General features: G+C 46.5%; 1 protein-coding gene across 7 annotated transcripts in view; it reads left to right on the top strand.

Moving 5' to 3' along the window:
* Positions 1-14,921, top strand: part of tp63 (tumor protein p63) — a 128,075-nt gene that overhangs the window by 64,633 nt on the left and 48,521 nt on the right. For all 7 annotated transcript variants that reach the window (XR_005052171.1, XM_036980419.1, XM_036980330.1 and 4 more), the window contains one exon: positions 12,282-12,539. Coding sequence is in view for 6 of the 7 variants with exons in the window: in XM_036980419.1 (XP_036836314.1) it covers positions 12,282-12,539 (258 nt within the window). In the remaining variant the exon portion in view is untranslated. The remainder of the gene's footprint in view (positions 1-12,281; positions 12,540-14,921) is intronic.

The following is a 14,921-nucleotide window of genomic DNA, read 5'->3' as shown; positions in this document are numbered from 1 at the left end:
TTGCTGTTTGGGGTTTTAGGCTGGGTTTCTGTACAGCACTTTGAGATATCAGCTGATGTACGAAGGGCTTTATAAATACATTTGATTTGATTTGATTTAGTATCCCTGAATATTTTATATTTCTGGAATTCATAGTTTCTCATATGGGGGGGGGGGGGGCAGATTAACACTTCTGAACTGTGTTAATGTCATTAAACATAGAAAGAATCCTATTTTATTTGTTCCATTATGTTATCTGTTAAGACTACAGTCTCCTGGTGTCAATCTGCTACTCTCCACCCCTTCTAGGATGGCCGTTAGAGCTAAACAGCTCTGTCTGGTTGATAATCTAAAACCCACCATTCTTAGCGCTCAGGGTGTCTGTCTACCTAGTACCTGACGGCTCTACTCTGCTGGTATAGGACTGGTATCAACACACACAGTGGATGGCCGTAGATAGAGGATTTACCTGAGACCTCTGAACCCCCTTCCTGTGGGTTTTAATCTGGGGACAGGTAACCCAACGGTCCACAGGTTTGGTTTGTAATGCTCTCACAATCTCAGATTTCTTCTGAAAAGATAGTTGGAATGGGGGCAGGGGAAATCCAATTTTTTTTTAAATTTGTAAAGAGATTGAAATATAAGTGTTTTTATGTATTTAACAGTTTAAGAATGAACCGTCATGCATATTCTGTTTTTAAACAGGTGATAAGTAGGGGACTTTTCTTTTGTGAAGTTATAAATAAAAAGGAGTTGGTATCAAACGTGCCGTCTCCGTAAGGATCACTGATGGCTTCTCAGATTCGTAAGGATCACTGATGGCTTCTCAGATCCGTAAGGATCACCGATGGCTTCTCAGATCCGTAAGGATCACTGATGGCTTCTCAGATCCGTAAGGATCACTGATGGCTTCTCAGATTTGTAGGGGGCAGATTGTAGGTGTGACAGGTCAACTCTTAAGTTTACTGAGCGGAGTTCTCTCTGTCCACCTATATCCCTTCAGGCTGTGTCCCAAAGATCCCCCTGTTACCTACATAGTGCACTAATTCTGCCATTTAGGATGCAGACTCTGGGTAAAGTATCAGGTTCCTCCCTCTTATCTTTCCAGGGAGCCTCCAGGGACATCAGGAATGGGGCGGGCCAGGCGCTGCTGTTTTAGTCCCCGCTCGTAATTGCTTTAATGGTGTGTTGTTGTAGATACAATCACCTGCTCTGCCCACCCCAGCAGGTATACAGTACTGCTTGAAAGTTTGTGAACCCTACAGGTCTGGTCATTATTTTAGCTAGAAAATATTTAAATAAAAATCCTTATCCTTATCTAAAGACATTCCAAGTAAATGACATAAAAATAAAAATATATTTTGATTGTTTATTTAACAAAGGTGGTTTATTTAACAGAAACTCAGATTTGATGTGTGCAAAAATATCTGAGCTCCTTTAGTCAATAGCTTGTAGCACCTCCATTAGCAGTGACAACTTGGAGCAAACGTCTCCTATAGCCAGTAATCAGTCTATGACATCTGTTTCTGACCACACCTCCTTGCAGAACTTAGCCAATTGTAGTGAGGTTTGAGGGGTGTCTGGCATGAACTTCCCGCTTCAGGTCCTGCCACAGCGTCTCGATTGGATTTAGGTGCAGGACTTTGGCCAATCCAAAACACAAATCTTCTTTCTCCTGAGCCATTCTTTGGTAGATTTGATTGAATGCTCTTTGGCTCGTTGTCTTGTTGAAATATCCATTTTTGGCCCAGCTTTAGCTCCTTGACTGATGGCATGACGTTCTGTTCCAGAATCTCCTGGTGTACCTAAGAATTCATGGTTCCCTTAATGATCTAGTCATCCAGATCTAGAGGAAAAGCAGCCCCAGATCTTGACATTCCCAGCACCATGCTGGAATGTTGGGATAAGGTTATTTTGGTGGTAGGCAGTGTTGGGTTTTCGTCAAACTTAGCGATGTTGATTGACCAAAAAGGTCAGTCCATGGACTTCCAGAAACCTTTTTTAGGTTTGTCCAGGTGGTCTCCGAGAAAGTTAAGACGGGCAGTTTGGTTCTTTTTTGACAGCAGAGGCTTCCTCCTAGCAACCCTCCCTTGAACGGCATTTTTGATTCAGCGTTCTTCTTATTGTTGAAGCACAGTTACCCAAGATGCAGCAAGGGAGGTCTGGGAGGTCTCTAGATGTTTGGGTTGGCTTTTACCCTGATGTATTATTGTTCTTGTGGCTCTAGGCCTCCAGTCCACCCTGCTAGAGCTGTTAATGCCCCCACCCTAGACACCACTCACCCCTCACCCCAGGGACCACCTCCCCCCTTCAGACTGACCCAGGGACCACCTTCACACTTCAGACTGACCCAGGGACCACCTCAACCCTTCAGACTGACCTAGGGACCACCTCCACCCTTCAGACTGACCCAGGAACCACCTCCACCCTTCAGACTGACCCAGGGACCACCTTCACCCTTCAGACTGACCCAGGGACCACCTCCACCCTTCAGACTGACCCAGGGACCACCTTCACCCTTCAGACTGACCTAGGGACCACCTCCACCCTTCAGACTGACCCAGGAACCACCTCCACCCTTCAGACTGACCCAGGGACCAACTCCACCCTTCAGACTGACCCAGGGACCACCTTCACCCTTCAGACTGACCCAAGGACCACCTCCACCCTTCAGACTGACCCAGGGACCAACTCCACCCTTCAGACTGACCCAGGGACCACCTCCACCCTTCAGACTGACCCAGGGACCAACTCCACCCTTCAGACTGACCCAGGGACCACCTCCACCCTTCAGACTGACCCAGGGACCACCTCCACCCTTCAGACTGACCCAGGGACCAACTCCACCCTTCAGACTGACCCAGGGACTACCCACACCCTTCAGACTGACCCAGGGACCACCCACACCCTTCAGACTGACCCAGGGACAACCTTCACCCTTCAAACTGACCCAGGGACCACCTCCACCCTTCAGACTGACCCAGGGACTACCCACACCCTTCAGACTGACCCAGGGACCAACTCCACCCTTCAGACTGACCCAGGGACCACCTCCACCCTTCAGACTGACCCAGGGACCACCCACACCCTTCAGACTGACCCAGGGACCACAGTGCAGGTCAGAGGAGAGGCTGGAATGTATTCTCCCCTCGGGCCAGGTCTAAGGGCCAGGTCCTCTTCTATTCCTCCCTGGGGCAACGGTCTCCTCTGGTTCCTGTCATTTATTGGCAGTTTTAAAGTTCTGAGGTGATCAATTGCCTCATGCTGCCTTGTATAGTAATAGCTATAAGCTATTGCAAGGAGTAGGGGTCCGATTTATTGACCTCCCCTGTCTCTGAACTTTCTCCTGGTGGTAAAGAGTTAGTAACAATAGAATAAGCAGCATCACTTTCACCAGAGAGGAAATGTTGCCAGTTAAAGTAAGCCTAATATTTGGTCACGTCAAATAATGAATTGGGACTACTGTATCTCAGATGAATCTGATTGGTTCCAACCCGTATCCTAAATAGCCCATATAAATGCATATGGTTCCAAAACTATGGCAACTGATTCATGGAGAGAGTGGGACTAAATATAAGACTATTTTTAAACTGTCAAATCAAAAAAATGTCAATGCACATACACATAGATGTAAAATCTTAATTTGACCAGATTCTCCCAGCAGGAAAATAATCCTACAGCAACAGGAAATGGGAATTATTGTGAGGATTATAATTCGTGGACATTTTTTATAGGGGTTGATAAATTTTTTAGTCAGGGTAAATCAAGTCTGACATTTTTAGTCAGGGTAAATCAAGTCTGACATTTTTAGTCAGGGTAAATCAAGTCTGACATTTTGTTTTTAAAGTTAGCATTTCCTGCATCGACAGGGTGGCCAACCGGGTGATCAAGCTAAGATCCTACAGTAGGTGTCTAGTATGTGCCAAACCAAATAGTCATGATACAACATTCACTATGAATACAAGCAGTAATGATGCTGACTATTGAGTGAGAGCTGCTGCTGTTTGCATTTGAGGAATCTCTGATATGTGTGTCTCTGCATACTCACATCATTTGGAATCCTCCTGTGGAATCGACAGGCTATCACTCTGAAGGTCAATAGGGTAGCAAGCACTCTGGCCTCGTCCACTACTTTTAACCACAGCACTATGGGCTCTCAGACAACCCTATGGGGCCCCGGTCAAAAGTAGTGCACTACATAGGTAATAGGGTCTAAAGTAGTGCACTACATAGGGAATAGGGTCTAAAGTAGTGCACTACACAGGGAATAAGGTCTAAAGTAGTGCACTACATAGGGAATAGGGTACCATTTGGAATTAGTTTTCCCTCCGGTGCTTAGATTCTGAAATGTTGACTCCAGAATCTGCCTGCCTTTTAGACGAAGAAAAACTCAAGAGACCTGGAACAGAACAGACTGCTTTCCATTTGAGCAGCAACTTTTTCACCAGCTTTATTAAAAGCTGTTGAGGACATCAAGGCCTTTTTTGATTGTGTTTGTGCGTCCCAAATGTCACTCTTATTTCCTATGTAGGGTGTAATATAGTGCACTGATGGCCAAAAGGAGTTGACTATAAAAGGGAAGAGGGTGCGTGCATTGTGTTTCTGCCTGACCTCCACCCCCAGGGGCTGGGCCTCAGAGGGCTAGGAGGAGTGCATTGTGTTTCTGCCTGACCTCCGCCCCCAGGGGCTGGGCCTCAGAGGGCTAGGAGGAGTGCATTGTGTTTCTGCCTGACCTCCGCCCCCAGGGGCTGGGCCTCAGAGGGCTAGGAGGCGTGCATTGTGTTTCTGCCTGACCTCCGCCCCCAGGGGCTGGGCCTCAGAGGGCTAGGAGGAGTGCATTGTGTTTCTGCCTGACCTCCGCCCCCAGGGGCTGGGCCTCAGAGGGCTAGGAGGAGTGCATTGTGTTTCTGCCTGACCTCCGCCCCCAGGGGCTGGGCCTCAGAGGGCTAGGAGGAGTGCATTGTGTTTCTGCCTGACCTCCGCCCCCAGGGGCTGGGCCTCAGAGGGCTAGGAGGCGTGCATTGTGTTTCTGCCTGACCTCCGCCCCCAGGGGCTGGGCCTCAGAGGGCTAGGAGGCGTGCATTGTGTTTCTGCCTGACCTCCGCCCCCAGGGGCTGGGCCTCAGAGGGCTAGGAGGAGTGCATTGTGTTTCTGCCTGACCTCCGCCCCCAGGGGCTGGGCCTCAGAGGGCTAGGAGGAGCAGGGCTGTAAACGGAAGGTTGTTTTTAAGAGCAGCTAAAGGGGTGATTTAAATGGCTGCTGTATTGCAGTGGAATCAGACCTGATTTTAAAGGGAAGAGGAAGAAGGGGCCTGAATATCTCTCTTTTTAAGGGTTGATAGCTTCCACTTCCACTCAGTTAAACATTCAAGCTGACTTTAGGTGGTTCCCTTGTTTCAAATTGGAATCCATATTTACCTTTGTCTTCCCATGATGTTTTCATTCAAGCCTGGAATGTAATAAAAGGTGGGAACGTAAGAAGTGGAACCTCTTAGGCCATAGTCCTGGTATGACGTGGAACCTCTTAGGCCATAGTCCTGGTATGAAGTGGAACCTCTTAGGCCATAGTCCTGGTATGACGTGAAACCTCTTAGGCCATAGTCCTGGTATGACGTGGAACCTCTTTGGCCATAGTCCTGGTATGAAGTGGAACCTCTTTGGCCATAGTCCTGGTAGGAAGTGGAACCTCTTAGGCCTTAGTCCTGGTAGGAAGTGGAACCTCTTAGGCCATAGTCCTGGTAGGAAGTGGAACCTCTTAGGCCATAGTCCTGGTATGAAGTGGAACCTCTTAGGCCATAGTCCTGGTATGAAGTGGAACCTCTTAGGCCATAGTCCTGGTATGAAGTGAATCTCATCATGGCATCTCATCCACCTCCTGTCAACTCTCCACCTGAATGGCGTTGATGTCTGGTCTCTGGCATCAGGCTTTTCATTTAAAAACACCAGGTAGCCAGGTAGCTACTAGCGTGTGCGTGCACACACACACACACACACACACACACACACACAAAGTTCCAGGATACACACTAGTCCCTAATCTCTGGTGGACAGACTATGTTAACATAAATGGTAGCGTAGAGCTGTCCTGATACAACGGGGTGCGTGAGATAATGAGCAGCATTAGTTCCAGTGGTTCGGACAGATCACAGTTTCTCAGGGGTTTAGTGTCTTTCGGACGGGGAGGGGACATCCAAGGAGAACCCTGGATCCTCGTTCCATCTCTTCTCTTAACATGTATAGACCCAGAACTTCATCAAGCATACGACCAATTACGCAAGATTAGTTCTGGGTTACCCAAGATGAATGAATCCCTAGCTGATGTCGTTAGCATAATAAGCGTATCTTAGACCATCTGATCCTAACCAGGCTAGCCTTTAGCCTGAGGATAATCTAGCCTAGTGATCTGATCCTAACCAGGCTAACCTTTAGCCTGAGGCTAATCTAGCCTAGTGATCTGATCCTAACCAGGCTAGCCTTTAGCATGAGGCTAATCTAGCCTAGTGATCTGATCCTAACCAGGCTTGCCTTCACCCAGAATGAATCCCAAATGGCACTCTATTCTCTAAATAGTCTACTACTTTGGCCAGTTCTATGGGCACCTTATTCCTTTATATAGTGCACTACTTGGACCTTGGTCAATAGACCTTGGTCAATGTATCACTGTGAAGGCGTGTGTATCACTGTGAAGGAGTGTGTATCACTGTGAAGGAGTGTGTATCACTGTGAAGGAGTGTGTATCACTGTGAAGGCGTGTTTATCGCTGTGAAGGAGTGTGTATCACTGTGAAGGAGTGTGTATCACTGTGAATGAGTGTGTATCACTGTGAAGGAGTGTGTATCACTGTTAAGGCGTGTGTATCACTGTGAATGAGTGTGTATCACTGTGAAGGAGTGTGTATCACTGTTAAGGCGTGTGTATCACTGTGAAGGAGTGTGTATCACTGTGAAGGAGTGTGTATCACTGTGAAGGAGTGTGTATCGCTGTTAAGGCGTGTGTATCACTGTGAAGGAGTGTGTATCACTGTGAAGGAGTGTGTATCACTGTGAAGGAGTGTGTATCACTGTGAAGGAGTGTGTATCACTGTGAAGGCGTGTGTATCACTGTGAAGGAGTGTGTATCACTGTGCAGGAGTGTGTATCACTGTGCAGGAGTGTGTATCACTGTTAAGGCGTGTGTATCACTGTGAAGGAGTGTGTATCACTGTGAAGGAGTGTGTATCACTGTGAATGAGTGTGTATCACTGTGAAGGAGTGTGTATCACTGTGAAGGAGTGTGTATCACTGTGAAGGAGTGTGTATCACTGTGAAGGAGTGTGTATCACTGTGAAGGAGTGTGTATCACTGTGAAGGAGTGTGTATCACTGTGAAGGAGTGTGTATCACTGTGCAGGCGTGAGAAAACCTCCTACTGTATGTTGGATGGAGGGTATGCTTTCTCCAGGACGGAGATATCTTCTCGTGTGTGTGTGTGTTCCCTTCACAATACACTTGTCTCCTGACACCTGCCCGGTCTAACCCGGACAGGCTCTTCAGAGACCCAGTGTCATTGTTTCCAGGGGGTTGAGCGGACTGGTGGAACACAGGCCCAAATCCTAAAGCATCTCCCCTGGGGCGGCTTCTGTGTTAGGTTGAGGTTAGCTGGGTTGACTTCCCTCGGGTGCTGTTTCTGTGTTAGGTTGAGGTTAGCTGGGTTGACTTCCCTCGGGTGCTGTTTCTGTGTTAGGTTGAGGTTAACTGGGATGACTTCCCTCAGGTGCTGTTTCAGTGTTATACTGTGTTTCTGTGTGTGTGTGTGTGTGTGTGTGTGTGTGTGTGTGTGTGTGTGTGTGTGTGTGTGTGTGTGTGTGTGTGTGTTTGTCACCTGGCACACAGCAAGCAGCACCTGGTGATGTGAGTGGGAGGGCGTGTGCTGGACAGCTGTGTGGGACAGGGGACCGTGCAGCCTGAAATAAACAAGGGGCCCTTGACTGCCTGTCTGTCCTGCAGAGATTAATGGGTGTCTAAAGAGACACCTCGGACTGGAATGTGCAGTTTATAAATGGAGTGGAATGGAGGAGCAGAGTGGATAGAGCTGGAAGGAGGGAGGGAGGGAGGGAGAGGGAAGGGGGGGAGGCAGGGGGGGAGGCAGGGAGGGGGGGCAAGGAGGGAGGGCGACGTGGCGCAGAGTGGATAGAGCTGGGAGGAGGGAGGGAGAGGGAAGGGGGAGAGGCAGGGAGGGAGGGAGAGACAGAAGGGGGGGGAAAGGAGGGAGGGAGAGGGAGACGTGGCGCAGAGTGGATAGAGCTGGGAGGGGGGGGCAAGGAGGGAGGGAGACGTGGCACAGAGTGGATAGAGCTGGGGAGAGGGAAGGGGGAGAGGCAGGGAGGGAGGGAGATCGAAGGGGGGGAGGCAGAAGGGGGAGGGAGAGGGAAACGTGGAGCAGAATGGGGAGGAAAGGAAGGAAGCTGGCTGAGGTCCAGGGAACATTCTCCCTCCTCTCAACAGGTGGCCATTTTGATTGTCAAGCTACTCCGGCTGTGTGAACCCTGTCCCCTCAGTCTCTAGATGTTGGCTCTCTTATACAGTAGTAGCTACAGTTAACTGTTTACTTGTACTGGCAGATAGTGTCTATTTTTGTGTATGGAAAGTCTATAAATCTAAATTTAACAACCATAATAATAGACTTCAAATACCGGTAAGAAAACAGATCTGAGTCTGATCAACAAGCGGACTGTAGAATAGGTTGGGAAATCTCACCTCAGCTGGGGAGCTGTTTCCCCAGTACTGCGGCGGTGGTATCATTGTTCAACTAAATTACTGGGAAGGAGCCATTGATCTGAGGAGGCTGATCAAATCAGATTTTGTCACGTGTCAAATACAACAGGTGTAGTAGACCTCACAGTGAAATGCTGAATACAACAGGTGTAGTAGACCTTACAGTGAAATGCTGAATACAACAGGTGTAGTAGACCTCACAGTGAAATGCTGAATACAACAGGTGTAGTAGACCTTACAGTGAAATGCCGAATACAACAGGTGTAGTAGATCTTACAGTGAAATGCTGAATACAACAGGTGTAGTAGACCTTACAGTGAAATGCCGAATACAACAGGTGTAGTAGATCTTACAGTGAAATGCTGAATACAACAGGTGTAGTAGACCTCACAGTGAAATGCTGAATACAACAGGTGTAGTAGACCTTACAGTGAAATCCTGAATACAACAGGTGTAGGTAGACCTTACAGTGAAATGCTGAATACAACAGGTGTAGTAGACCCTACAGTGAAATGCTGAATACAACAGGTGTAGTAGACCTTACAGTGAAATGCTGAATACAACAGGTGTAGTAGACCTTACAGTGAAATGCTGAATACAACAGGTGTAGGTAGACCTTACAGTGAAATGCTGAATACAACAGGTGTAGTAGACCTTACAGTGAAATGCTGAGTACAACAGGTGTAGTAGACCTTACAGTGAAATGCTGAATACAACAGGTGTAGTAGACCTTACAGTGAAACCTACGAGCCCTTAACCAACAATGCAGTTCAATAAATAATTTCAGAAGTTTTTTCCAAAATAAACTAAAGTAAGAAATATAATGAAATGTAACACTTAGAAAATAACGAGGCTTTTATACAAGGTCAATGTGCGGGGGGGCGGTTGACATGGAGGGTCTACCAGAATGTGCGGGGGGGCGGTTGACATGGAGGGTCTACCAGAATGTGCGGGGGGGCGGTTGACATGGAGGGTCTACCAGAATGTGCGGGGGGGCGGTTGACATGGAGGGTCTACCAGAATGTGCGGGGGGACGGTTGACATGGAGGGTCTACCAGAATGTGCGGGGGGGCGGTTGACATGGAGGGTCTACCAGAATGTGCGGGGGGGCGGTTGACATGGAGGGTCTACCAGAATGTGCGGGGGGGCGGTTGACATGGAGGGTCTACCAGAATGTGCGGGGGGGCGGTTGACATGGAGGGTCTACCAGAATGTGCGGTGGGGTTAGTCGGTTGACATGGAGGGTCTACCAGAATGGAAACAATGCTTAATTAATCAGGAACTCTTGTTACTTTCTGTTTACTAGACATGTTGATGGAGACACTATGTTTCTAATCTACAGTATATAAGTATTCATTATTTATAACCTTTTTATTAGGGAAGGTAAAACCCCTGATGAAGGCTATGGGCCGAAACACGTTGGTTTTTACCTTTTTTTAACAGAACTATTTTAAAATAATTTCATCATCGGCTTCAGTGTTTCTACAGCAGGGTTTCTTAAACTATGGGATCGGGGGTCACAGGAGGATGGTACATTTCTCATTTTTTTAAAAAAAGTTTGTAGACTATACAGTATGTCTCAGCTGACATACGAGTCCATAAATATTGCTCATATTACTGATAAGAAACAATAAGAACATTCAGTAAACACGCTTGAAGATTATAATCTTGGCTTCTTCCAGATACTGTTGACCTACAGAAAGAAAACCGGTATTTCTCCCTCAGCGGGGGACTCCCCTCACAACAACAACAAACACATGTTTTACAAACACGTGTCAAAAAAAATCACATAAACAAATTTCAGGTTAAAAAAAAATATATATATATATATATCTCTCAGACACTTGGTTTTCACACATTTTATTTCTCACATGCTTTATAAAAAGAAAAGCAGGCTAACAGTGAAATGTTTACTTATGGGCAGTTTCACATGACTTTTTTTGCCGTGAACAAATCATGTTTAAAATGGCATGTGTGGGAAAAAAGAGACAGACACTTCTGTTTCACATGTGGTTTCCCAACATTTTTCGTGTGATATAAATTTCACGTATGCTTTTTGTAGCTGGCGGGATTGTCTGGCCGTTCAGCCAAGAGGGCCAACACACATGTTTAAGTCACATGTGGGGCTACCTCGTCACGTGACCGTGCACAACCATCACGACTCCGCTACACTTTCACATGTGCTTTCTTTTTTGCACACTTTAATGTCAACTTTAGCTGTCTAACGATGTAAAACATTTTTAATCACATTTACTCAAATGAAGCTGTAATTTTAAGATTGTTAACGGATGAACTCTGACGGTGGTAATTTTAACATGTTAAACAGGATAAATGAGGAGACATGGATCGCTAACTACTCAGTGTTTTTCACTTCTTCTAACGGTCACCAAGTATGAAGACGAGAGGCGGTAAAACTCCAAAATAAGAAATCGTTATTTTTTTAACACACTTTAAGTATTATTTTCAGGTAGGCTAAGTTACCTTTTTTTACAGAATTAGCAATTCCACATGGGGACACATTGCTACTGCAACATGTTAACACCTTTTCACATGTGAGGAGAACAACACTATTTCACTACCACATGTCAAATTCAGATCTCATCAATGTGATTTAATTTTTTTTTTCTTTTTTTTTACATGTGATTTTTGTTTTTTTACATGTGAACTTGCAATTCCACATGTGAATGTGAGATTTTTCACATGTGAAACTACATACCGGATTTTCACGTGAACGTGTGAAACGGCACATTTTACATGTGCAATTGAAATTCACATGAGGTGACAAGGTGGTGTTAACATGTGAACTTTACATTTTAATACATGTGCAATTGAAATTCACATGAGGTGACAAGGTGGTGTTAACATGTGAACTTTACATTTTAATACATGTGAAATTTAAGCTCGACATGTGAAAATACGAATTTAACGTGTTTTTTTGTTGTTGTTTTTGTTAAATGTAAAAGGGCTCTTCTCACCACCATATCTTACACAAGGCCGGGAGTTTGGCCATTGTTAGCCCCTGTCAGCCAATACAAGTTACCTGACATGTTGACACATAACTACAACTCTGCTGGTCCCTTAAGGCTAGTTCAGCACCTCAGCCACTCTGTCACTTTGATCAGATCCACCATTTTCATTTAACCAGTTGACAATGAACCAAGGGTAATCTGTCTTCAAACATTAATTTAAAAAAATCTGCAATCTGTGGAAATTGAGTTTCAGATTGATCTGTGAGCTCTAGACTGAAACGCTGTAACATTCTCCTGTTACGAGTCATTTCTAGGAGACATTCCTGTGTTTGGTGTCCCCCCCACCCATCTTCTCACCTCTCTCTAATCACAGTGCAACAACCTGGCCCCTTGAGCAAGGCTCTGTGGCCCTTAAACCCCTAAAAACTACTCCATGTCCACCGTAACATGGCTGCCCTCTGTTCCAACCTGTCCAACCTCTGTGTGTATTTTGGCGTGATTTGGGATAAAGTGGAAGTGGAATTTTTGTCCATTGGACCTTGGTGTACAATCGGTCATTTAAAGTTCTCTCTGTCTGTCCAGTCACAGTATACCAACCTGGGGCTGCTGAACAGCATGGATCAGAACATCCAAAATGGCGGCTCTACCTCCACCAGTCCCTACAACAACGACCATGTCCAGAACAACGTGTCAGCTCCTTCACCCTACGCCCAGCCCAGCTCCACCTTCGACGCCATGTCCCCCTCCCCGGCTATCCCCTCCAACACAGACTACGCCGGGACACACACCTTCGACGTCTCCTTCCAGCAGTCCTCCACAGCCAAGTCTGCCACCTGGACGGTAAGAGTTCATGTCAAATCGCTAGATTTTTTTTTGAAGTTGATTACTTAATTGTAAAGTTTTTACAATGAGTCTCAACACACTTTACAGATTCCCATTAACACCAGTCACAATTGTATCTATTACCTCTTAACAATGACAGATGTTCTGTTTGGAAATGCATCCGTTCCATTTATTATCCAATTGAATGTCTACAAAAAATTATGTCAAGTGACTCAACATGATTTTAATTCACCATTATTTGTGTTGGAAGTAGAATTCTGCGATGTCTAAGGAATGGTTGATTGATGTGTTCTATCATGGACCCACCCCCACCTTATGAGCAAAACATTTTAGTGGTCCCACTCTTGACAGTAAAAATAAATGTGGACTTCCTTTCCTGCAATTCTACACATTTTGCCATGGGGCAGAGAGAATATTTTGTCATAGGGAGGAGAAAGATGTTGTAATATGATATCGGAGTGACTAAGAAAATCAATGGGGGCTCCCAGGTCGGTAATTCGACCACGATTACTACGAGTTCAGATCTGACTAGACTAATTTACCAATGTAAAAAAATGTTTTGCTGACATGTGCTAATCCAGTGACTGACATAACAAGAGAAACGTTTAGAAATTGCACCTTGTGTATTCTACTATTCTCTCTATATGAAGTGGATACCCCGAAAATAAAACATATTTTTACTCTACAGTGCTCTGTCATTGTGACAATGCTATAGTGACAGTGACAGCTGAGTCCCACCTGCACACAGCTTGTTTATGTTTAGAACCACCATGACCATGCATTCTGGCTCTGTGACCATGCATACTGGCTCCGTGACCATACTGGCTCCGTGACCATGCATACTGGCTCCGTGACCATGCATACTGGCTCCGTGACCATGCATTCTGGCTCCGTGACCATGCATACTGGCTCCGTGACCATGCATACTGGCTCCGTGGCCATGCATTCTGGCTCCGTGGCCATACTGGCTCCGTGACCATGCATACTGGCTCCGTGACCATGCATTCTGGCTCCGTGACCATGCATTCTGGCTCCGTGGCCATACTGGCTCCGTGGCCATACTGGCTCCGTGACCATGCATTCTGGCTCCGTGGCCATACTGGCTCTGAGACCATGCATACTGGCTCTGTGACCATGCATACTGGCTCCGTGACCATGCATACTGGCTCCGTGGCCATACTGGCTTCGTGACCATGCATACTGGCTCCGTGACCATGCATACTGGCTCCGTGGCCATACTGGCTCTGAGACCATGCATACTGGCTCTGAGACCATGCATACTGGCTCTGTGACCATGCATACTGGCTCCGTGACCATGCATACTGGCTCCGTGGCCATACTGGCTCCGTGACCATGCATACTGGCTCTGTGACCATGCATACTGGCTCTGTGACCATGCATACTGGCTCTGTGACCATACTGCTCCGTGACCATGCATACTGGCTCCGTGACCTGCATACTGGCTCCGTGACCATGCATACTGGCTCTGTGACCATACATACTGGCTCCATGACCATGCATACTGGCTCTGTGACCATGCATACTGGCTCCGTGACCATGCATACTGGCTCCGTGACCATGCATACTGGCTCCGTGACCATGCATACTGGCTCCAGGCGTGTCATGCCATGTACCGTTATGTAAAAATCGAAAGTCAAGCGCACCGTTCCTAGCAACCAGGTGATCTGCTCCATAACTCGCCTGCAGGTGGAGAGGTCGACCATCAGTATTAATAATTATCGGAAATAATAATTTGGTTGGATCAATTTGTCTCTCTCCTATACATTGGCTGTTTACTTCAAGTGTTGGATCTCTCTTGTGAAATCAGAATATTCATGGGAAACTATGTGGCTGAACCAGTTCTACATGGTACTATACCACTGTACTACAGGAAAGGGTTCTGGTTCAGCTAAGCCATCAATCCCCTGTTTGTCAGATGGGAGGAGGGAGTGCTGTAAAAACCTGTGGGCTTATTGCCTAAATATCAACCAACGGTAGGTAGGTCATGTCTTAGAGTCAACTGGCGAGACACAGGGGCCACCTGTGGGATAGGAACATTTACCCAATTCCAACTCTCTCTCTCTCTCTCTCTCTGTCGCTCTCTCTCTGTCTCTCTCTCTCTGTCTCTCTCTCTCTCTGTCTCTGTCTCTCTCTCTGTCTCTCTCTCTCTCTCTCTCGTCCCTCTCAACGTTACAGCACAGGAACATGCGTCTGTGTGGAGAACTGGGAAAGAGGGAGAGGGGGGGTGAGACTACTCTGGATTATAAAGTCACACATGATGCCGATATTTATCTGATGCTTTGGTCTGAGCTAATTATGAGGATGACTAAGTCAATGATCTTTTGGCTTATAATAATGCTTAGGCTACCTTCCATACAC

This window comes from Oncorhynchus mykiss, chromosome 1 (genome assembly GCF_013265735.2).
Source record: "Oncorhynchus mykiss isolate Arlee chromosome 1, USDA_OmykA_1.1, whole genome shotgun sequence".
In the NCBI taxonomy this organism is placed as follows: Eukaryota; Metazoa; Chordata; class Actinopteri; order Salmoniformes; family Salmonidae; genus Oncorhynchus; species Oncorhynchus mykiss.
Note: the sequence above shows the minus strand (reverse complement) of the source record. Positions and strands in the feature narration are given on the sequence as shown.